This window comes from Lucilia sericata, unplaced genomic scaffold (genome assembly GCF_015586225.1).
Source record: "Lucilia sericata isolate MDLA Ls3-8-SP2 unplaced genomic scaffold, ASM1558622v1 Contig000089F_arrow, whole genome shotgun sequence".
Taxonomy (NCBI): domain Eukaryota; kingdom Metazoa; phylum Arthropoda; class Insecta; order Diptera; family Calliphoridae; genus Lucilia; species Lucilia sericata.
In genome coordinates, this window is record NW_023994122.1 from 529,445 (window position 1) to 555,627 (window position 26,183).

Here is a 26,183-nt window from a genome sequence, read left to right on the forward strand (position 1 = left end):
TTATTAAAATGGTATATTTTTATCATCCATATTAAATATTATTTACATTATTAAATAATATTTAGCCCGAAGAAAAACTTTAACGGTGTAGAAAGCAGCAAAAAATATACTTGCCAGATTTTTAATTATTGCCAATAATAACAAACAAAACCTTGCCACTCTTATCATATTCCTACTAATTTGACAGATTTTGTTTCATAAATATGGCGTCGTGTTAAATGTCTTTCTACGACCAGTACGTGTGTGTGTGTGTGTTTGTGAAAAAGGAAAAATTACGATATTTTCTTTTGTTAGAAGTTAAACAAGAAAAAAACATATTTGCAATAGAATTTTTGTAAATTTATATTAAAAAAATAAAGCATTATCAATGAAATTAATAACACGTAGTTAATGTATTTTTCTGCTAAAAAACGAAAAGAAAATGAATTTGTGCAACAAATGTAAAAGTTGAAGACGGCCAGTGAGTGAAAAAATCTGTGCAAAAAAAGAAAAAAATATTAAGGAAACGAAGACAAGAAAATAAGTGTATGTAAAAGGCAGTTGCTGAGGCAAACAACAGTTGTAGGAAACGACAGAAAAAATAAAAAAATACAGGGGCGACGACAACTTCAAGAAAATAATACTGTCGTTACAAGACGACAAAACATCATAAATAATAAAAATACATCCAAACAACACCACGGACAAAGGATTTCTAAATAAAATGGCACTAGTGACAGTACAACGCTCGCCAAGTGTCACTGGTTCACCACAATGTTCCAATTCGGTAAGACCGACCTTTAAAAATACAAAAAGTGAACCTTTCTTGTTTGCAATTAAGACTTTGGAATCTTAAATGTCATGGTAAAGACAAAAAAAAAAAAAAAAACAAAAAATATAATATAACTTTAAGATCCACTTGTAAAAATTGGTTAAAGTGTTTATATAGCAGGTTTTTTTAAGAAAAATTTATAAGTGAAAAAAAGTCATACATATATTTATAAAAAGGGTGTATTATTCATTCATATTTCTTTGCTTAAACAAACAATGTAACTTTTATAGAACTGAAACTAAAAAAGTCAGCTTATATATATGTACGTCTTGGTATGAATTTCTTCTTTATTGTATTTTTTATGTGCACAAATAAGGCAAAAAGTGCGAGTTGCGCAAATACCCACAAAAAAATTACTCATTTCTTGCATTTCTTTTTTATGTTATGGCTTTATTTTCATTTTTGTTTTGCTTTTTTGCTGTTGGTAATTTTATTTGTTTTCTTATTAAGTGGTCTGACAGTTTAAGAAAATATTTTGGAATATTGTCATCTTTGTAATGTTACAAATTAATAGTTAATTATGTATACATAACTAATTATTAATTTGTAACATATTATGTATGCACATATATTATTTATTTATTCTTGTTTGTCAAACATATGTATGTAAATATGTAATAAAAAATTTTCTTGTCGGTTTATAATAATTTGTTTTTTTTTCTTTCATGAAAATAAGAACACTGTCAAAATGTATACATACATATGTATACATAAAAGTTAATTTTATCGCTTTTTCTGATTTCCTGTTGTCAGGTATCGAGTTTGTGACAAAACTTCCTTTAGATACCGTTAGTTATTTAAATATTATCAGAGATCAATACTTAAGTTGTCAATTTTTTTTATTTTGTTCGATTGAGCTTTTATTTTGTTGTCATTTGATTATGTAGGCCCATTATTACAACTTACTAATAACTAAGTGCCGGTTTCTATAAATGCGAAAGAACATTTTAATTTTTATAAATAGGTATATTTTTATGTTACTAATTATTGAGCCATACAAATAAGTAGAAAATGTTGTTTCGACATTTTGAAACAGGCACTAAATATGGGATTTTATTATGGCCCTTAATAACGTCTGATAATTATTTTATATAATAATATATGTTACGTGCCTACGTGGGTTAGTTGAAAATGATCTAGTACCTACATACATAAATATGTCAGTACGGAGGTCGTGCTTTCGATTCCCATTACAAATTCTAGTAAGGAGCGCAGGCCAGACCTGAGAGCGCCATAGGTGTATTTCTACGTATCTTATATCATACATAATCTCTTCAAAGTAACTTATATTTGCATATGTAGTAGCTAATTAAGAGCATCATCGAAAAATATTATAATATATCAAAATACAATAGGTATAACCACAAATTTCATATAGGCAATCGTAATTGTTGTAAGTACAATACCACGATAAGGAAGTTCATAAACTTATAGCAATAACAAAGATTAATGCCAATAATTTAATCGAATTGAAATAATATTTAGTATCACAAAAGGATAATATCAAAAAACGACTTGACAAGTGTTCATCATCTGTGTAGTTAAGACCGATTTTTTAAGCTATTTGCGTGTATAAGGAAGACAACTATTGTTTATTAATGAGCTAAAGCAGATCGTCATTTAAAATTTATTAAAGATTTTATTATTTATATTATTAGGTACATATGTATTATATTATATATTATTTGTTGTACAATAGATTAGATGCTATGCCTATTTTTTGCTACGTATTTTTATTTTCTTAATACCTTTAAATAGATTTATGCATAATTCTAATTTTTATTTCATTAACCTTTTATAGTCATATATACAAAACGTTTTGAATAAACAAACCAGCCGCTCTTTTTTGTTTTATTCTCTTAAAAGATTTATTTTGCAAAATTTTCTTTGCTCTTTGATGATTGTCAAAATTCTGTTGACCTTGCCTCCACTAATAATTTTTGTAGGTCTTTTATTTTAAATTTTATAAATATTTTGTGTGTGTATTGCCTTGAATGTTATTTTGTAAACATTTACGTTTTATTTGACGATTATATTTTGCGTTTTTTTCCTTTTTGTCTATTTAAAAATAAATTCGTCATATTAATATTAAATTTGTTTTATTGATAAGATTTCAATGTTTTCATTTGAAATCTATTTAAGTTTTTTTGTTTAATATTTTTGCCATATTAATAAACAACTAATATTAATACAATTGATTTGATTTTTGTGTGTATAATGATTTGAAACAAATTAATGACCATCATTGTTTTCGTAGTTTTATTTTTATTTCAATGCAGCTTTCTTCCTCTTCTATTATTTCATTTGACATTTCTAGTATTTTGTAATCTAATATATCATAACAGTGTCAGTGGGTGATGATGATGACGTTGATGATTCACTACTATCAACTCCCCCTATTTAACTAGTAGTTATTGTCATTGCTATATGTTTTTATATTATTATTGTTTTGTTTTGTCAATATTTTATTTAATTCTAGCTAGACTATATCTCATCATTATTGATGTTGTGGCATATTTATTCCGTTTTTTAAATTTTGTTTATTTTTTGTTTCTTTCCTACTTGTAGTAGTTAATACTTGAGGTGTATAAAAAGTAAACATTTATTTAATTCCCTTGATTATTATCAATAATAAATATTTATTATTGTCGTGTATGTTTATCGTTTGTTAATTTTTGCTAAAAAAAAACAACCGCAATTTTATATTGTTAATTTATATTTTTCTGTTCTAAGTTAAAATTAATATAGTTTTTTGTTATAAATTAAACTACACGTGTATTTACATTAAAAAAAGTTAAAGACATCCACATACATATAAATATCCAACTAGATTTTGTAGGGATTTCCCATTAAACAAGGCAATTTTCTTAAGAATTTTTTCCCTTATTATTACTCATTTTTTCAATATTTATTTAATAGGTGTGATAAATGATTGGCTCATTAAAGGTACAACTAGTTGTTTATATGATTTATTTGGTATATTAGCTATTATTTTAATACAAATTTGCAAATATATTCTCATTATTATAGAAATGCTTCACATTCAAGAAAAAACATTAACAATTTAAAGTCAAACATAATATCGAACAATCAATTTAAGTTCAGATTTTTTTTTGCGATTTTGCATCTTTAGCATTAACATTAAAATAAGATTTAAAATTTTTAATAAAATCAAAATTTTTTAGAAATTAATTTTATCATTAATTAATCATTTATAGGATAGCGAAGCTGACGAAGATGAGGGTAGCAAAAATGAAAAGAGCGAATGTTTCTTTGCTGGCAAAGGTACCGCATTAGTATTAGCGCTCAAAGATATTCCACAACATGCCGAACGTCGATTGAGCACCGACTCAATAAGATCAACAAATAGCACACAAAGTAACAATTCCGATATACAACAACATTTGCAATCTATGTTTTATTTGATTAGACATGAGGAAACATTGAAAATGGTAAGAAAATCGATTTAATCACAAAGTACTTATGTTCTATATAGAGTTAAATTATTCTATGTGTGATTCTTTTTTATTATTTAAGGCTGTTAAACTGGAATCACAACGTGCTAATCGCACACGTTATTTAGTAATTGCATCTCGTTGTTGTTATCGTTCTACAACCACCGAAAGGCGTAGTAAAATTATGCGTCATAATTCAGCTAGAGTTGCGTCATCATCTTCATCATCAACAATGTCATCAGCTGCTGCTGGTGTGGGCAATAATGCTGTCCCACCAACAATGGGCACAGCACGTCAGTTATCGGTTGATAGTAATCGACCATCTTCGCAGCATTTGCAACAGCTTCAGCAGCAACTTCAACAAATCGATGATAATTGGGTGGAATTACGAGAGAAAAGGTTTTCATCAAATTCCTCCTCTGCCTCGAATCGTCAAAGTCTTAAATGTGATGCATCAGATAAAACTAGTGCTTCGGGAGATAGTAGCAAAAATAGCACCGCCACAATAACACAAACAACTGCCAATTCTTACACTATGACTGGATCCTCTACTACTACTTCTACTACTAACTCAAACACGGCCGCCAATGCTAGTAGTCAAGATTGTGTGGGCGTTGAGGAGTCTTGTCTGCTCGGTATTGATTGTAATGAACGCACAACAATTGGTTTGGTTGTGCCAATATTAGCTGATACTACCATACATTTGGATGGTGATGGGTGAGAAAACTTATCCCAAATTTAAAGAATATTTTTTTAATTTACAATTTCTATTCTTGTACAGAGGTTTTAGTGTGTCAGTTTATGGCAAGACTCATATTTTTAAGCCAGTTTCTGTACAAGCAATGTGGTAAGTGAATAGGGAAACTTTGTCCACATTACTTAGTTTCGATATTGATTTTGTTTACTTTTTTATTGCGGATAAAAGGTCTGCATTGCAAACTCTACATAAAGTATCTCAAAAGGCTCGTGAGAATAATTTCTATCCGGGCGGTCCCTCACATGATTGGCTGTCATATTATGAAAGTCGCATAGAATCAGAGCAATCATGCCTCAATGAATGGAATGCCATGGATTCAATAGAAAGTCGCCGACCACCTTCACCAGATGCCATACGTAATAAGTAAATTGGATGAACATTTGTTGTAAATAACACGATTAATTTCTATTCATATTTGTTTTTAATTCAGACCTACTGCTAAAGAAGAAACCGAAAGTGTGATTAAAATGAAACTGAAAGAAATTATGATGTCAGTTGATTTGGATGAGGTCACTTCAAAATACATACGCAGTCGTTTGGAAGAACATTTAGATATGGATTTGGGTGAATACAAATCGTTTATTGATGAAGAAATGTTAATGATATTAGGTCAAATGGATGCACCCACCGAAATATTTGATCATGTTTATTTAGGCTCAGAATGGAATGCTAGCAATTTGGAGGAGTTACAAAAAAATGGGTGAGTCTTTGTCTGGTTCAACACTTCTATATTTTATTAACTGTTTTCAAAATTTTAGTGTACGCCATATTTTAAATGTAACCCGCGAAATTGATAATTTCTTTCCGGGCATGTTTGACTATTTAAATGTGCGTGTTTATGACGATGAAAAGACCAATTTACTTAAACATTGGGACAACACATATCGGTATATAACAAGAGCTAAAGCCGAAGGTTCTAAAGTATTGGTCCATTGTAAGATGGGTGTAAGTCGCTCGGCCTCTGTGGTTATAGCGTATGCCATGAAAGCCTACAATTGGGAATTCCAAAAGGCTTTACAGCACGTCAAGCAACGGCGTAACTGCATTAAGCCCAATAAGAATTTTCTCAATCAACTGGAAACGTATCGGGGAATGTTAGATGCCATGAAAAATAAAGAAAAACTGCAGCGCAGTAAAAGTGAGACAAATTTAAAGAGCACAAAAGATGCCCGCCTATTGCCGGGAAGCGAACCCACGCCTTTAATACAGGCTCTAAATCAATCGAAATCAAAATCGGGCGGAGACAGCACCGATGTTGTATCCGTGGTTAGTGCGGCATCGATTGATGTGCCGGATGTGGGAACGTTGTCTCGGCCAACAGCACGTAGTGATCATAAGCATAGACGATATGGAAGAAGATCGAGCAGTACCTCGCCGCGTACCATACAGTCACCGATGGCCACTACAATCGTGATGAAGCAGCAGTCACAAAGTTTAGAGAATTTAACACCCGACCGTAGCATAGCAGATGAACCAAAAAATATGCGTTTTCCCGGTAGTAATGGCGAGAACTATAGTGTTACACAAAATCAAGTTCTACATATACAGAAACATACTCCACCTTTAAATACTTCAATGTTTCTGGCGTCATTGGCCCGCAGAGATGAGCAAAAAATGCAAACGTCTCCTTCAGCGACCACATCAGTTCGTACAATAGTGTATGATTTGGAAAATCATCAAACACAAGACGCGACCCGTAAAGTTGTAGAGGACCGTAAGACGATAAATTTGCCATTTGAAAAAACTGCCGAGGAAGAAGAGGATGTTGCTGTTGATAACAGTGTAAACAATTCGGGAGCAGACATTGGTGGTGGAAGAGAAAAAGTGGGTAGTCCTGTGTGGACTTCGTCGGCCAAGCTGATTACACAAACATCAAATATTGTAGCTACAAGTATACCGCCGTTTAATCGAGAAGAGGCCATACAAAAACGTCAACATAATCGCAAGACCCAATCATGGGCTGCTACTAGTGGAGGCATTATAATGGATGCCAGTTGCCGGGGTTCGAATAGCAGTATTGATTCCATTTCAACTCAGGCATCAGCACCCACCTCGGTAGCATCCTATGAAGGTATAGTGCGTACACGTTCCCGCCAAAGAGAATTGCCCTCTCGTCATGCCTCCTGGGGTTCTGGGGACACTCGTTGTGGCATGCCCATGCGCAACAGCTCCTGGGGAGCTTTCGACACCAACCGCAATAGTTGCCAGTATAATTTTAGCCAGCATACAAATGCTAATGCCATTTTTGAAGGTCAAATTCATGAACTTAACACGAGTAATAAGACTGCTTCAACCACTCATTCTCAACACCACCAACATCACTTCGGTACAGTTAAACGGACCAAACAGAAACTCGAAGAGTGTACGGCTCTCAAAAAACTCTGCCAAGAAAACGGTAGTGAAGGGGAGGACACAAATACAGAGCAGTCGTCGACGACGACAGGAGATGAAAATTTGGAAAGTCATCACAACACCAAACGAGGAACCAATTTGTTTCGTTCAGCATCAGCTGCTTCTGGAACACGAACACGTTTTGCTCAAAGATGTAACAGTGAGGAAATTGTACCCAGTGGTGGGGCTCAATTAGGCGCTGGCCGACGTAGTGATGGTAGTCGTCCCATAAATACAGATATATTTTCAGCTTCGGCTCCGGAACCTTATACCATGTCCGATATTGAGAACAAAAACACCCTAATGGGTAGTGACGAGGAAAATGTTGTTCTAAGGCCATCTGTAACTGGGCAACACATTTCATGTGCCGACGATCAACGCATATCGGGTAATGTGCAAATTTTAAAGAAAAGCTTCGAGGCCAAAGCTGGCAGTGTGGGAGCCGTTGCACAGGGCCAAGTACAAACTACAAGCACTACGGCCCTGGTAAATACTATACCATGCAATAAACCGGTCAAGGGACATCATTCGTTGCCATCATCGCCAGTTGCTCAGCATGTAGAACATCAGACAACACAACAAGCGACTAAACCCTTTTTAGAACAAACTACTAACACAACTCTAATGACTACATCGGCCTCTGAAAGTGATCGTAATGTTAAGGGTTTAGTTCACAAATATCAGACATCAGCGTCATCAACTCCCACAACGCTTACGACGGCGGCTGTTGCAAAAAACTCAAATCCTACACCTCCCGTCGCAGCAACAAACCCCTCCACGTCCTCCTCTACAAACGCAGTTACTACCATGGCGACATTTAAACCCCGACCCAGATCGAGCTATGAACCACAAAGGTCTTTATCAGGGAAACCACATGAATTTAATGAAAGTCGACCACCACCCGCACCTCAGAAGTCAGCGACTGCCGGCCATCATCATCACCAGCATCACATAAACGAGGGTATTCTAACGCAACAGCAGCACCAACAGCCTCCGCAGCAAAGGCGTTTGCAACAACATGGAAAAACTCATCCACTCGCTAGGCTAAGTTTACCAAAGCAAAGCTTCAATACAGCCGCTTATAATACCATGTAATCATCATCTAATATATGCAAACATACATACATAAATACATACATATATTTCTATATATATATATGCATAGAACATATTCAACTATACATACAACAAAATTCTAATCTAAATCAAATCTTTAAGAAAACTCAATGCATATTATTTTCACCATACACAAGAATAAAAACAAACAACATTATTAATTTACGCTACACCCAACAACCATCAACACAAACAAAACAAATCATCACCAATTTATTATTATTACTATTATAATTACTATTATCTACAAAGCAACCACTACTATAAATATTATTGCCACCACCCGAACCCTCCAAATGCATCCATCTTCACTACTCTCTTTCTCTCTCTTACTAATTCATCAATATTATAAATGTTTTGTGTGTTTCACCATTAAACACCTGACCACCCACCATTTATTATTTACTCATTAAATACAACCGTTATGTGTTATTATTTATAAATTGTCCTCGCGTTTATGATGCACCCCCCCTATTCCCGCCCTTGTCTTTCTTATTACATTAAATCTCTAATATTTTTTTTATTCATTTGTGTCCCATTTTTATACGCTTTTTTTATTTTTTTACGCCTTTTACTTTTTTTTTTGTACGAAATAATCCTTTTTTAAATTGTATTTATTTTAATTGTTATTACTATTGTTGTTGTTGTTCTTAATATAAATGTTCAACTATTGTGATTATATATTTTTAAATGGGATTTTAACTCAATTTATTCTCTTACCGAGAAATTTATATATTTTTATTGCAAGTTTTTATATATATTTTTTGTCAAATTAAAATTTTAAAATATGTTCTTGGTTTTAAATTCAAAATTTCCAAAATATTTTTTAAATTAAATTTTGGTAGATTTTATTACTTACCATACTTTATTAGACAAAATCTAGAGACAAACTACATCGCAAGTTTTACAAAGAAAATATTTAAAATAACATTTTAGGAAAGTACTAAAAGTTAAAATTGTCTCTTTGAAAATGGTGAAATGCAATTATATTCTGCTTTTGTATTGAACCGTAGCCATTTAGTAGTCGATTTGTTAGACGAAAAACAAATTTAAAGATTTTTGTTTGAAATTACAGTTTTTAACTTGTCTGTATAAATTACGATTTCCCGCCATTTCTTTAATACAAATGTTGCACTTTTAATAATAACAAATTAACGAAAAATGTGATCATTGATTTAAAGTTAAATCCAAGTAGAATTTTTTTAATGCAAAAAAGTTTCAGCAAACGCTGACTATTTCATTTTAAATCTGAAATAAAAGTGTTTTTGAAACTCTTATGAAATATTTGTAAAAATGTTTGAAATTACATTTGATAGCAATTACAAAATTTTGATTTTGTGTGTTCGCTGGCATATTAGCTGCAGGCTTACGTTTTAATTAAAAATATTTTTTATATTTAATATATTAAAGAATTGTATTTATAAAACATAGTCCTGCTAAACCAGACTTTTAATGATAATGACATACTAACCAAGTAAACTGGGATACATTCTGTTATACGATTCGAAAATAAAAATTTTATTTCAAAAGTTTTTCGAATCAAATTGCGGAACATATCTCTGTTTTTATGACAATTTTTTCATATAAAAATGTTTCGAAACTATTTTGTCGTGTTGATTATAAAGTCTATCTAAAGAGCAGGACTTGTTATAAAATTGTATTTAAATTTATATACCTTTATTAGTATTAGTAATTCTTAAGTGATTCATAATTGTATAAATTCTAACTAAATGAGTTCATATTCATAACATAGATTTGAAATTGTATTTAAATAAATTCCTAATTATTGTTTAAGAGTTAAATTGAGTTAAAATTTTATTTAAATGCTCCGGAAGTGTTATTGTAAATTCTTGTTCTGTCAAAGTGGTGTTTGTTTAATTTTGTTATGTTAAAGTTTTCTTAATACAATACAAATTCTGCCTTATTGTTCTAGGCGTTATTTGTTTCTCCTTCTTATTTCAAATAAGAAAATGGAAATAATGGCTTTTATAAACATATAACTTTTTCTATCACACTATATTACTGTTCTCGTTTTAAAACCAATAAGAAAACCAAAAAGCATTTCGTTTTCATTAACATCTTTTTTCGTAAGATAAATATTCTCTATTTATATATGCCTTTTAAAAAAAAACAACAAATATTCCAAATATTTCTTACAGATTTTTTCGCATGTTACGCTCGGTCAAGTATACTATTGATTACAACAACATCATATGCTATTACAACAACAACAATAACACCCAATAATTTTTAATACATATTTTAATTATTTAAATTGCTTACACCAAAAAAAAAAAAAACAAAAAAGAAAATATCAAATATATATTACTTTATTTTTTTTTTAATTTTTTAACTACAATTACTGCAACACCTTCCCACCACCCACTCAACACTTTTTTCTTAATCTTTTTGTTTTGTGTTTTATGTAATCTATAATAATCAATCTATCATTTAAATACTGCTTTAATTTTAAAATATTTCTTTATTCTATTTAAAAAAAAGAAAATATATTTTAATTTTTTAAAACATTTATAAAAAATTTCAATAATATTCACAACAACAATATTTGAACTAAAACATCCAAATAGTTAGAGGCATTTGAAAAAATCTTAAAATGTTACTTTCCTAAGAGAATAGAATTACCATACTTAATTCGTAAATTTTAATTTTATTCATTTTAAATCAAAATGTGTAACAATTATACTTTTAAATTACCTAAACGTAATTGTAATCTGTGACTTGCCTGAATATTGAAATTTGAAAATGAGTAGTAATTAAATGGAAGTATCTTTAAAAACATAGCCTAAACAAAAACACCACAAAACACAAACTACTTATATATATTTTTAGCGTTGGAAAAAACAAGAACATTTTAAAATATTTTCCTTAGAATGTTGAGTAAAGATTACATACAAATATATACAATTAATTACATTTTAATTTATTCGAATGCAAATGGAATCCACATAAACAACAACTACAACAAAACAAGTACTCTATTTTAGCTCTAAATAATTAAAAATACAAACAATTTTTTTGTGTAAATATTGTAAGATTTTTTTCTATTTTTATGTTTGTATGAAAACCAATGGTTTAAAAAATTAATAAATTATATAAAATTCAAATTTTTAATTAAAAAATGCATTACTAAAGAAGTGTGGCATACTTTTTTTAAAACAAAAAAAGAATTGCTAAATTGATAAAACTTAATTTTAACATCTTTTAATAGTTGAAGTATTGAGCCAGGCGATTTTGAGAAATATTTTTCTGAATTTTAAAATTTTTGTTAAATATTATCAAGTATAAATAATATATTATTGCAAGAAGTAAGTATGAATATATACTATATATAGAACTATACTAAAATAAATATTTTACAAAACTGATGATAAATTTTGGCAACCAGGGATTGTAAAGATTTGTTATTAAAAAAATACATTTTAATGATTATTTTCTAAGTTTTATTTTTCGATCAGAAATGTCGTAGTCTCATTAAGTCCGTCCAGATCACGTCTCTTTAAGAATATTTTTTTCGTTAAAATTTTACCAATAATGCGATCCCTGAACTAAATAAGTAATATACAATAAAAAATCAGGACTTGATACAATAAGGTTTGCATTAGATCAATGACCCACCCATTTTTAAGGTCCAATCATATACAGTACTTTCGTAGAACTGCGACTGACAGTTCGATTTTAATGTATCTCAGCAAAATAAGTGAGGACAATGATGTAGAATTTTCACTACAAATAGCAAACTTGGAAGTACAAATTTAGGTGAAAAATCAATGAATTTTACATTAGCTTTTCATTGGAGGTATGTTATTAACCCTTTCAGGGTCAAAAATAATTTATGTCTAGAAAAAAACTTGAAAACTTATATTTAAGATAATTTGAGTATGCTGAATCCGGGAAAAATTAAATGTCGAATATATTCAAAGTTAAATGTCGAATATATTCGACATTCGAAAAACAGTCTCCAAAAAGTACCACCAATATTTTTTATGAATTTTTTTTTTTTGTAAAATGTCTTCTTAAACTTCTTTCAATACAATACAATTTCAACCTGCATAGTCCGATCTCCAAAATACAATTTTTTGGCCATTAAATGAAGCTGTTTTTTAAACGTTGTTAAAAAGCACTTTTTAAAAAGTAGTCATAAGTGACAATTTCTTAAAATCTGATTTTTAAAAACTTTTAAAATACAGAAGATCTTTCAAAATCTCAATTATAAATATAATAAAGTCTTCATTTTCATCTAAAAGAAAAAAATTAAAACTAAAGTTAAATATTATACCCAAAAAATGCTTAAATACAGAGTCTATTGTAATGTCGAATATATTCGACAAAACCACGGAAAGGGTTAATTTTTGACAACTTTAAAATAGGGAACTGTTCGGAAATACATCTGATGCGCAGTACGTTCGGAAATAAATCACAGAAATAATGATGCACAGAAAAACGACAAAACTCGCATCATAGAAGTGGCTGATTGGATAAATGAGTAAGTATTTAAATTATAATTTGTTTCAGGAAGTTCATTTCGCGTTGTTAAACGAAAATAAAACTCGAATGTATAAAATGCGCATCACTTTATTTGTATTTCATCACTGCATTTGCGAACAGGTCCTAGATCTAATCTTATTTTTAGAAGCAGTAAAACCACGATATTTTGGATGCTAAAAATAAATCACATTCTTCCTATAACACGCTTATTTAAATATAGTTAGTTTATCACCAGTTACTTTTCTACATTTTTTTATCCGCAGGCTGAACTGAATAAACTGTAACATACTGGATTTTAATTTATGTATATGGAATAAATAAAATATGTAATAGCATATTTTTACCATTTACCGTCAAATCGTGTTAGAAAGAGTCAGATTTAATCAATAACTGGAAATTTTGTAATTTACCAATTACCAAATAAATACAAAATTCTAATAAATTGGAAATATAAGTAAATTACATCACTTTAGAACTAGACAGAATAGGCCATGGATCAGATTACAGATTAGCCCATAGACCAGATATAGAGTAGCCTATAAAATACCTTATAGAATATAGTCCAGACTATAGATTAGACTAAAATCTCGACTATAAACTACACTAGACTTTTTAAACTAAATAAAAAAGTTTGTATCTTTTAAATTAAAACGGCTATTTTTTCTACTCTAATTTACATGTCATTACTTTTCATACCTAAAATATCAACTCTGGCTTTATTTTTTATCCGAAAAAAAAACATTAATCTGGCAATGTCATTTTTCCCAGATATGATTCAAAAACGAAAAAAGTAGTGCCCAGCGAATAAAATACCAATACTCTCCCCTAAATTAAAGATAACATTTTCTAAAGCATAAAAAATCTTATAGGGAAAAAGTCATGTTAGACTAATTAATACACAATTGGCTAATCTATGGCCATTGATTAGAAATTAATTGATAATATATCATAATTTTTTAAAGTTTCTAATAATTTAACAAAATGAGAGCTAGAAAAACTGTGCTCTCCCAGTTAGAGATTAAATTGACATTATTCAATTCACTTGTCAAAATTTTTTAAGGCATAGAAAGATTTTCACAGCAAAAAAATTGTAAGAAAAAAATACGGAAAATTTTTCACAGCTTTTGTTATAATAAGAAACAAAAAATTTTATGAAAACAATTGTTAAATATCCAAATCAAATGGTAGTAATTGAAGCATATTTGTGAATAATAAATACGTAAAAATTAAGTTGAAGAAAAGATGAACAAATTATTAATGACTTTGTAAAGTAAAGAAAAAATCCCAATTGGAGAGTGAGAGTTGTGTGAAATAGAAAAAAGTGACATACTCTAGTAGTGGAAGTAAAACACAAAAAAAAAATTGCAATTTTTTACTGACTGGTTGATTTTTATTTTTTTACTACTCGTGTATGGAACGCAAATTAGTAGTACGTGGCGTTAAAATATAAAATTTGTGTTTTTCGTTTTAATTTCTTTATTTTTTCTTAATTTGTTTGTATTTAATTTGGTTGAACGAGAAAAATTCTAAAAAAAAGTAAATCTTCGAATTGCTGTCTCAAAAATTTGGCTGACCAGAAAAGAAAAAATTATTTATTGTTTTTACTTCGAGGAGGAGAAAGTAAAGAGAATATCAATCAACCAAAACTCATCTGTATAAAAATATAATAATTCAAGTGAATAAATTTGTCCAAAAAGCAGAAATTATTACGAAAAGTAAAACAATTAAAAAAGGAATATAAATAAACGTAAACACGAGACGAGAGTATAATAATTGAGTGCTGAGCTGGTGGAGTGATAATGACAGATGTTTCCGTAGCTACTAAAGTGACACCCGGCAACGACAACGAAAATGACAATGACCCGGAGATGAAAGGTTGGCTTCTCAAGTGGACCAATTACTTGAAAGGCTATCAAAAACGCTGGTTCGTATTATCCAAGGGTGTTCTCAGTTACTATCGCAATCAGGCCGAAATGAATCATACATGTCGCGGTACCATCTCTTTACACGGTGCTCTTATTCACACCGTTGACTCGTGTACTTTTGTTGTCTCAAACGGAGGCACTCAAACATTTCACATCAAGACTGCCAACGAGGTAGAACGTCAATCATGGGTCACTGCTCTGGAGCTGGCCAAAGTAAAGGCCATTCGGGCTATGGAAAGTGAGGAGGAAGAAGAGAAGGAAACCTATCAAGTGGTGCCCAGTCAAGAGATCACAACTGTAGTGCGCGACCTAACCGATCGTTTAGAGAGTCTACGCACCTGCTACGATTTGATTAATAAACACGGAGTCGCTCTTCAGGGTGCTCTCAACGAAATGAAATCAATAAATTTGGCTGCTAGCGATGAAGAGACCGTCAACAGTCGCATTAAAATTGTCAATGAGCGTGCTACACTATTTCGCATAACGGCAAAAGCAATGATTAACGCATGCAATGATTATTTACGTTCGGCCGAATCGCAGGGTCACAAGTGGTCGAAAGCCCTACAGCATGAACGCGAGGCGCGTCAACGTCTAGAAGAGATCGTCGAACAGTTGGCTAAGCAACATACCCAACTGGAACAAGCCGCCAGTTTGGTGCAACACAATAAGGTAGTTCCAAATCCTCCGCCAGCTGTTCCCCAAATATGTGATGCAGACATGCAGCAGAACTGCAATTTTGCCTCCGATGATGAAACAGAATTTTTCGATGCCGAAGGCTCGGCCACCAACAATGAAAATGAGGAGGACTCGCCACAGAATGGCTCCGATAGTGGTACATTCATTTTGAAAATGCCTAATTCCATCACCAATAAGCAACAGCAAACTGAGGTCTATAGTAGCAGCAGTTCTTCAGAAGCCGATATGACAGTCTTGCGTTCGTTACCGCAGCAGGTCTGCGTCTTGGAGGAGAGAAAATCAATGGATTCACCCGATGTGGCTGCACCGGCAGGTGGGGATCCACGCAAGGTTTCTACAACAGGTAATAACACCTCCACTGGTGGTCAAGGTGATGGTTCCGCATCATCTAATCATCCTAATAATCCTCATAATCCAGGTGAGGGCTTTGGGGGTGCTGCTGGTAGTGGTTTCGGAGGTGACGGTGGTGGAGGTGGAAGGGACCCCAATAGACCCGGCGGCAGTCCCAAAGCTTCTGAAGATGCCAGCTCATCAAAAGTCGTGCGTCAACGACGCACTCGTGTCCCCGACAAACCCCATTATCCTCTCAATCTATGGTCTATAATGAAGAATTGTATTGGCAAAGAATTGTCCAAAATACCCATGCCCGTCAATTTCAACGAACCCTTGTCCATGTTGCAACGCCTCACCGAGGACTATGAATACTCGGAAATTTTGGATGCTGCTGCCCGTTGCACAGACGAATGTGAACAATTAGCCTACTTGGCTGCGTTCACGGTAACAGCCTACGCCACAACGACCAATCGTACGGGCAAACCCTTTAATCCTCTCTTGGGTGAGACCTACGAATGTGATCGTATGGATGATTTAGGTTGGCGTTGCATTGCCGAACAAGTTTCTCATCATCCACCCATGGCGGCCATACATTGTGAGGGTCGTAAATGGAAATGTTGGCAGGAATTCACAATGACTAGTAAATTTCGTGGAAAGTATTTGCAGGTAAGTAAACCAGCTCCGAATTTAATTATAGCAAATATATTTCAATTTTCTTTGTAAAAATAAACTCTATGTACGATTGTAAGTGTGTGAAAAAGGTCTCTGATGCCCAAAGTTAATGTACTCCAAGAGAAATGTTTCATAACTATATATTAAACCTTAAATTTAACAAACAAACGTTTGTTTGCACAAATGTTATTTCAGAAAAGGGAATTTAAAATATTTTACAACTTTTTATTTCATTATAATCTATGAAGACTCTGTTCTGTTTGCATTAACGGGTATTAAGATAATGTATTTTTGTCGTAGAAAGTTTATGACACTTTGTTTCTTATTAGAACAGAATGTAATTGATTGATTTCTTCTTTATCAAAATTTATATTTCAAGTTTTTTAACAGTTTTAATATAATCATATAACTTTGTAAAATAAATATATTTATTTTAATTAGAAAAAAATCATCATTATATCCACCCTTAAATTTTATATTTATTTTTATTGTTTGTAGTTTGTAGCACCTATAAATAAAATAACTGAAGTACATCAATATATGAATGTATATGTACATACATATGTATTTATAGGTTTATTAAGAATATAATGCAATTTTCTGATTTCTTTCAGATAATTATTCATGTCATATAGGCATTAATTTTTAAAATATTTCTAACCAAGCACTTCGATAGTTAAACTTTTTTGTTTAAATAATTCTTTAGAAGTTCTGCTTTATGTAGTATTACTGCGATATATACTCCCATTTCTTTTGTTATAAATTTTTATTTGAAATTATGTGATTCACCTTCTTTCGCAATTTGTAGTATTATATATTTTTTTGTATTGTGCAAATATATGTACAAACTAGAATATATAGATTGTACATATGTATGTACATATATTTGTTGTTATATGTTTGTCTATAATAGATTTTTTCATAATCTAAATATTCTGTTTTGTTCAAGTTTTTCTTTTTCTTTATATTTTTTTCGGTCGTTGATAACAAATAAACAAATCTGACAAATTTGCTACAATTATTACTATTAGTATTGTAGTTTTTTCTCTTATAATACATATGTGAAGAGTAAGAGAGGGTGAGGTCTTATAAGTTATATGCACCCTTACATATGAATCTTTATATACTAACGTGAATAAGTTATGTATAACTTTAATATTTATTTGATATCAGTTGTAGTAAATAATGACGTTATTAAGCCATTGGGATATTTTTTAATTGGTCTTATATGTTCTTTGATAACATGTTAATTTTATTAAATATATTTTGAAGGGTTTTTTTTATGTAAATAACTACAAATATTTAAATGCTAATATTTATTTATTTTATATTAATAAAATTTAAAATTTCGTTCATTTTAATTTCAATATCGAACAAAATAAAATGTTTAAAAATCACCTAGTATTTGTTCGTTGTACTATTTCTGGAGTTTATAGGCTACATAAACATTCCACTTTACGTTATTAATATTTATTGGTAATAGTAACATCCGGAGATATAAAAACGTTAACAAACCTTTTTTAGAAGCAATAAAATTAATCACAAATAATTTTATAAAACTCATTAGGAATGCTTCATAATGACAAGTAACCAACATTATTGTATGTGAAAAATTTCAGCAAAATGATATAGATTATTTTTTGGAGGGATCCAAACAAAATTCTACTTTTAAAAGCAAATCTGATTAAGAGTGTTATATGTTTGTTGGAAACGATATCTCGAATCCCAGATGTGATGGAAAAATTCTGAGGCCAGATTTGGAACATTCCTTTAGAGTATGTAGTATACTTTGGTCTATGGGCTAAGAGCATATTTATTATTAAATACTTCGCTATTCTAGTAGATGTCTAATAAATTTATTTGACAGCTATTCTATTTCAATAGGGAAGCAACAAATTTAGTTATGGATCAGGTATCTTTGAAATATTAATTGATAAAGTGGTGTTCAGTGGTGGTGGTGGTGTTGTTGTTGTTGATCAGTTCTAAATACATAATAAATAAAGCTATAAAAAAGTTTTTTTCAAGAATATAAAAGGGATTTTATTTAATCGTTCTAAAGCTTTGCAATCTGTGTACATATTTAAAATTTTCCATTGAATTTGTCAAGATTTTATTTGCACAACACTAATAAACATGTGTATGCATTTGATTGTATATTTAAGCCATAGCTGTAAAATAATGATTAATAATCGTAATCACTATTAATTAGATTATTTTTATTAAAAAGGTAAAATTAATGATTAATTAACGATTATTTTCAATTTTTTTAATTAATTATTGATTACGATTAAAAATAATCTAAAAATAATCAGGGATTAATTGGAATTAATGAAAATAATCAAAAAAATCAAAATTAATCAAAAAATTAATTGATTATTTTCAAGGATTAATTTTGATTATTTTCCACACAGAAAAAACTGAAAAACGATTTCAATTACCAAAACCTCGTTTTCAATTATTTTATTTTTTGAAGTTCAACCTATAACAAAAATTGTATATTCAATTACTACTTATAATTGATTTCGTACACAAAATTTTTATTTTTTTCTATTTTTGTTGTTGTTAAATACGTATTTGATTATACATTTTTATGAATCAAATACAAAATGAATTGAAGCCTTTTAAAATTTTTGATTAATCGTTTAATTGAAAATTTTTTAAAAATAATTTTTTCTGTGCATATATTTGGTATAATTTCCTCCAAAAAAAAAAACTTTAAGAAAAATTTAATTATTTTTCCGGTAATCTGCTAAAAATTACGGATTTTTTAAGACCCATTTCGAAAAGATTGCAGTAATTTTTTCTAATATGTTGTATTGAGATTAAGATTTTCAATCGAAATAAACTTGAACAAATATATTGTTTTCAATAAAACAGTCATATAATCGAATATAGTGTAACTTGAAGAACAGTTTTCCATTACACGTAATGTAAAAAGATAGAGAATTGTATTAAGTATATTGAAATTAATCAAAAATAATCAAAATTAATCCTTCAAAATTAATCAAATTAATTATTTGATTAATTCTGATTATTTTTGATTATTTTCATTAATATGAATTAATCCTGATTATTTTTAGATTAATTTTAATCGTAATCAATTAATAATCATAAATTTTATACCAGAGAATTAATTAATCATTACGATTATTTTTGAAAAATAATTTAATTGATTATTAATCGTAATCGAAATTTTACAGCTATGATTTAAACTGACAAGTTTTAACTAAGTTTTCTCTTTTAAGTAATACAGTAGCCAATTGTGCAAGTCGGCTAAAGGGTTTCATGAATCCCCTTAATATATTAGTGGTGAAGTCATTATTGTGCACTTAATATTGAATTGATTTAATATTTTAATTTACAATAACCCCTTTATAAGCTTGTCATTGGACGCATGTTGTTCGTTTTGACTGTTAACTAGACCTAATCTTACAAAACACATCCTTCCAATGACACGTTTAAGTAAATTTCCATCAATCCTCCAATATTTGAAGCATTTCGGATATTATGTTATTTGAAGTGATTACATATGTACATTAGGGACATGACTATTGGCATCACGCGCCAAATGTCAGTTCGTTTGTTTATTAAAATCAGTCTTCGGAATCCAAAATCCTAGATTTTTCTATTAGATATGCTTTTAAAAATTTACCTATTTGGAATCAGTAAAATCGGTCTATAAGTATCGGAGGTATGATCTAAACAAATATGATAAAAATTGGTACTCGTTTGATGCTGGAATATTGTGTTTTTATTATCTTTTATGGACTTTTTTGTGGGGACCAATCGAACTGAATAGTCCTGAGATATAGACAGTAAATAGTGAGTGACGTGATGTGACAAAAGGGCACTTTTCGATGGAAATGCCCATATGTATTTAATATAAAAAAATTTGAACAAAAAATTGGTTTATATAACAAATTGGTGGTGCGTGATGTTTTTGATTTCAAATGACCTAAAAAATATTTTGATTACTTATACAATATTGGCCATCACGTGGCGGTATGCCAAAAATAGTTATATCCCTAATGTACATGTACATATCGCACATTTACTGCAAGACTGGCATAATAAAAAATTCCACTTTTCACTTAAATTTAATCATTAAAACTTTACTTTAAATTCAAATGAGAAACATTAACGCCTACTTTATATAAGAGGTTTTATTTTGAAATCCTGCGATCTATTTGACAGAACATTTAATGCTGTTTTACTCAAAATTAAGCTTTTTTATTTATAACGTTCTTGTAGTAAATGAAAATAATTTGTGAATGAGGATTGGACTAAATTGGACTGGAATTGCTGATCGCAATAAAATAACAAAATGTGTTAATTTATTAAATTTGATATAATCAAAATATTTGATCATCATACTCTGCTTATTATAATGGAAGTTCACCAACAAACAAGTGAGTGACCCTTTCGCATATTCGAATTGGGGAAAAATATTGAATTAATTGAAAAGATTTGATAGTTTTCCATGGTAAAAATTTATTTTTGAACAAACAAAAATAAATATTTTCGTTTAATAAATATGTGAAATTGTCGGTACATTGTATGCAAATTTTATAATTATTTTAAATTGGTAATAAAAAAGCAAAATTTATTTTTTTTTTCCAAAGAAACGATTTTTTTCTAATCGCAACCTTTAGGCATTTTCTGTATATCGGGCATAAAAACAGTATGACATTTAGTAATTCATACAAAATATTAAATTCGTTTCCCATATACCTATGTATATATAAGAATATTGCTTTAAAGTGCTTCGAAATATCTTCCTTTTACAAATAAAAATATATCGAGATAGTAAATACGGAATTGAAACTATTCTATTTTGTTTAAATTTTTTGAGAAATATTCAAATTAATACAAAGTACCACATATTTCTGTTTTTCCTAATTAGTATTATAAATTTTATGTTATACTTTAAATAAGCATGTATGTATACCACACAGTAAGTTCTACATATATATTTATATAATAACTAAATAAATAACGATTTTTTGGTCAATGTTCAGAAAATATCATTAATGGCACGCAATAATTGACAAACCATATTTTGTGTGTTGTTTTCATACTCTTTCGTACGCTGCTGCCATAACTTCGAATGAACACAAAAAATATGTTGGGTCTGGGTCAAACCTATAATTAAATTGTAAAGCTTTGATTGCAAAAAAGTAGCCTTTGATACAATTTTCTAAATTTCTGGAATGTACAAACATACATACATATATATGTATGTACACTTTACATCTTTGTATGTATGTAAGTATACTTGAAATACATATTTCCATACAGAATCATGTGTATGCGAGTAGAAAATATATCGTTATATGAAATCCAAAAAACCCAAAGTTACATTGAGCAAATTTTTCAGGAGAAGCTAAAAACCTTTTAAAATGATAAATAATCCAAAAATTTTCAACATTTTTGTTAAGTTAAGCTTATTTTTTATTGACAAATTAGTATTTGAAGAAAAATTTTTCTCTTTTTGTTTTAATTGCGGAGATATGAAACTTATGCCCTTGATAATTTGTTTTTTCTGCCCAAAAGGGCGTAAGTTACATTAAAAAATATAAAGTTTCAACATTTTTATCTAAATTAAAATCGGTCTTTATTGGTCAAATTGGACGAAACATTGAAAGCATAAGGCTTCTTTGTTTTCATAAAGATTTTCGGAAATTGGATTTTTTTTTGAAAAAATTCTAAATTTCGAAGTTAAAAACTCAAAAGAATTTTAAAATTTTCATGAATTTTAAGGTATTTTTAGAACATAATCTTTTAGAATTTAGCAGGAACATGTATTTTAATACGGTGCATCATAATCAATCAAAAAGTCGATTTTGATTTTTTTGTAACTTAGGGCCTTTTGGATTTCATATGACGATATGTATGTAGATTGCCATAATTTCCATAGCAAATAGTAGTAGCAGTCATTACGTACATTAGATGTGTGTCGATGATGGTGATGATGTTAAATAATAATAAATAAAGTCAATAAAAGAATTAGTGTATTGAAAGATTCAAAGAATGTATTCATTTATAATATAAGAAATACATTTTATATAGATAATTTTTGCTTGTTTCTTATTTAAAGTTCTCTTTAAAATTTGCTATTTTTAATTTAATTTTCTAATTTTTTGCACAACTACAATTTTTTTTGTATGTATTTTATCATGATTTTTTATCGAAATAGCAAAAGAATACGTAATTTTAGAATTAAATATAAAATTTTTCAAAAAATAAACCAATGTATTTTTTGTAAAAAATAGTAAGGTTTGATTTCAAAAAAATTTATTTTTCAAAATATTTAAAATTTTGAATTCTTTTGAACTTTTTTTTACATCAATTTTTACTTGTAATCTTAATCACACTATTTCCAATTTTTCTAATTATCTTTGTTTGAATATCTAATTATAGATTATACCATTGGGTAGTGCGTATTGTCAGTTTCCGGCAACCGATCACAAATATACATGGCGCAAAGTAACAACAACTGTAAATAATATAATCGTGGGTAAACTATGGGTCGATCAACATGGTGAAATGGAAATAACGGGCTTAAATGCCGCCGCAGGTCTAAAGTGTATGCTTAAGTATATACCCTACTCCTATTTTTCACGTGAAACCCAAAGACGTGTTAAAGGTGTGGTCATGGATCGCAATAACGAAGTCAAATGGGTTATACGTGGTGCTTGGGATAGTAAAATAGAAATTGCCCCGGCTCTGTCGACTTCCGGACCACCGGATAGTCCTGTCTATGAGACGGGTGCGTATAAGACAGTTTGGCAAAGACGCATGCCAGCGCCAGATAGTGAGAAATATTATAATTTCACACTATTAGCGGCTCAACTTAATGAAATGGAGGAGGGTATAGCACCTACAGATTCACGTTTACGACCTGATCAACGTTTGATGGAAGACGGCCAGTGGGACGAAAGTAATCGTGAAAAATTGCGCCTCGAAGAAAAACAACGAGCTAAAAGAAAACAACGGGAAGCAGAAGCCGAGGCAGCTGCTCGCCGCGGTCAACCCTTCCCGCCCTATACACCCGTCTGGTTTTCACAAGAACGTGAAGAGGGAACCGACAATATTGTGCACGTACATACGGGTAACTATTGGGAGCACAAGAATAAACAAGATTGGTCAAAATGTCCAGATATTTTCTAAGCAAATATTCAATATTATTAAATTAACTATTACAAAAAAAAATTAAAACAAAACTTAAAAAATCCAAAAAATCATTTAAATTTAAAAATGCAAAAGAAACGTATATTAATTAATAATAAAAAGTTATAAAAAATAAATAAAAACATTTGTAGTTAAATTAGGCCTTAAAATAATGAAATAAACCAATAAAATGCATAGAATTATTATACAAAACTAAATTACAAATAACATCCCATACAAATGGAATACGCATCAAGCATGCATAATCATGTTTCATTTGTTAAACGTATTCTAATCATTAATTGAGAATTATAAACAAAACACTTAGAAAAAACATAAAAAACATCTCTCACTATTGTGTTACATTTTTCCTAATCTTCTTCCACAAGCCCTCCACAAACATATAATCCATGTCTTTGCTCCTCTTGGACGACTACTACACGCCTAAAAGCTTTTGTAATGAAATAAACAAACAATGACAACCGAAAATCAGTAATTTCAAATGTTACAAATTAAAAATTACTACTATAATTTTAGAAAAGCTATTACACACACACATTTTAAGTATATTAAAGCCATATTAGGTAAAAAAGCAGATTAATTATACTATTTATGTATGTGTAAAACACCAATATTATATTTAATAAAAAAAGAAGAAAAAAAGAAAAGAAATAAATCACAGCATAAAAACATTTAAAAAATAAATATGATTCTATGTTAAAAAGAAAAATATAAAATTAAAAATTACTTAGTATGAATATTGCAAAATTTAAATTATTCAACAGTGTTATAAAGAGATAATAAATAAAGTACTAAAAAACATTCAAAATTATAAATTTCGGAAATGATTAGCTGCTTAATCTGGAATTTCCTTAAAAAAGCTTAACTTATAGCAAAAAATTAAAAAAAAAAAAAATTAAATAATAATATGGATATAATAAAATTAGTGGTACTTTTATTTTTTGAAATGAGCGGCAGACACGTAATCAATTTGTTAATTCGTTCGAACATATTACAAAAATATTCAAACTCGGACATATTTTGTAATTTGATAAGAAAATTATAGTTTGCAAACTTTTAAATTTAATTTTTATTTGATAATATTCTGTAACCTAGCAATATAGGCAGGATATTAGCCATAAATCCCTTTTGATTATTTTTATTTTAATATCCCTAAATGTTGGAGATATTTTTACAGCAAAGCCATTTATTGAAGGAGAACTTTTAATTACAAAATTTTAGAAAATATAGAAATTGTTTAATATACGAAAACGCGAGACTAAAGGTGCGTTCACTTATCAAATGTAATGTAAGCCCAACCAATTTGGTGGTGTTTGGCAACGAGTTCGACGTGAATGGGAGAGTATTCCAAGTAAGGTATTGAAGAATTGGTAGAAAGTAGTTATGCTAAAACGAACAATAGTAATTTATTTGATATCCGACTTTGGGAAAAATATATTTCGTGACGAGCAAAACTGAGTACATGCGATTTATTTTAGTTTTGTTTTTTTTTTTTGTTTAGTATATACATATGTATATTCTGGGCCCTCGTACGATTCTAAGACGATCTAGCTATATCCGTCCGTCTGTCTGTTATTGGCAGGATAGCGTCCACAAAAATAAAAAAAGGTGACATTTTGCCAAAATACACTTTATTGATCAGAAAATTTTGGTATTGGAAATAAGCAAAATCGGTCCACGTTTTTACATAGCTCCCATTCAAATATGCCACCGAAATATTATATAAAAAGGTTTAAACATTCTTAAATTAGCCGCCAGATTTTAAATTATTATATTCCCTTTTAAAAATCAAATACTACCCTGATGTTCACATTATATTATAATGGTCATTTTTGGCTTGAAAATAACTGTACATTATAATTCGACACGGACAAGGTCCCCAGTAGGAATGACTTTAACGCTCATTACTGGCTTTAAATACAAGTACAGAGATGAAATTCTACATAAACAAGTTTTGTACGAGCCGAAATCTTACTACCAAATTTTATGAGGATCAGTCTATAATTGACTTACCCCAAATAAAGACCCCTTCAGAACCAAAATTGTTCTAACAATGTTATGAGGATCGGGTCATAATTTATGGTTATAATACTTTAACAATATTTTTAATTCGAAAGAGCACTGTCTATAGTAACACCCTCGTTAAAGGGCCTCTTTCGAATGTTCATATTAATATCAATATATGATAATAAATTCATTAATATCAAAGTCTATTTATAAGGAAGCATTCCTTTTACGTTAGTGATTCGATGGTGGGTATAGCACTCTTCGGGATAGCACTCTTGCTTGTTATTTTTAATATTTAGAGTAGAAAAGATTTTGGGCCCATT

The 26,183-nt window shown here is 29.8% G+C and overlaps 2 protein-coding genes across 5 annotated transcripts; both read left to right on the plus strand.

Moving 5' to 3' along the window:
- The first annotated feature begins 221 nt into the window (after nucleotides 1-221).
- LOC119599836 (protein phosphatase Slingshot) lies at nucleotides 222-10,830 on the plus strand. 3 transcript variants are annotated; one of them, XM_037949744.1, is made up of 8 exons: nucleotides 222-766; nucleotides 4,030-4,263; nucleotides 4,349-4,983; nucleotides 5,048-5,113; nucleotides 5,192-5,386; nucleotides 5,454-5,723; nucleotides 5,782-8,505; nucleotides 10,690-10,830. In XM_037949744.1, exons 1-8 carry the CDS (start codon nucleotides 704-706, stop codon nucleotides 10,775-10,777), a joined length of 4,275 nt encoding a protein of 1,424 aa, XP_037805672.1. In that variant the 5' UTR covers nucleotides 222-703; the 3' UTR covers nucleotides 10,778-10,830. The 3 variants fall into 3 exon arrangements, with proteins under 3 accessions (XP_037805672.1, XP_037805674.1, XP_037805673.1); XM_037949746.1 differs by lacking the exon at nucleotides 222-766 and adding an exon at nucleotides 823-843; XM_037949745.1 differs by lacking the exon at nucleotides 222-766 and adding an exon at nucleotides 3,725-3,757.
- A 3,002-nt stretch (nucleotides 10,831-13,832) lies between these two features.
- On the plus strand, nucleotides 13,833-25,939 carry LOC119599829 (oxysterol-binding protein 1). Of its 2 annotated transcripts, XM_037949737.1 has the most exons (3): nucleotides 13,833-16,000; nucleotides 16,076-16,656; nucleotides 23,083-25,939. In XM_037949737.1, exons 1-3 carry the CDS (start codon nucleotides 14,836-14,838, stop codon nucleotides 23,830-23,832), a joined length of 2,496 nt encoding a protein of 831 aa, XP_037805665.1. In that variant the 5' UTR covers nucleotides 13,833-14,835; the 3' UTR covers nucleotides 23,833-25,939. The 2 variants fall into 2 exon arrangements, with proteins under 2 accessions (XP_037805665.1, XP_037805664.1); XM_037949736.1 differs by having other exon boundaries at nucleotides 13,833-16,656.
- The last annotated feature ends 244 nt before the right edge of the window (nucleotides 25,940-26,183 follow it).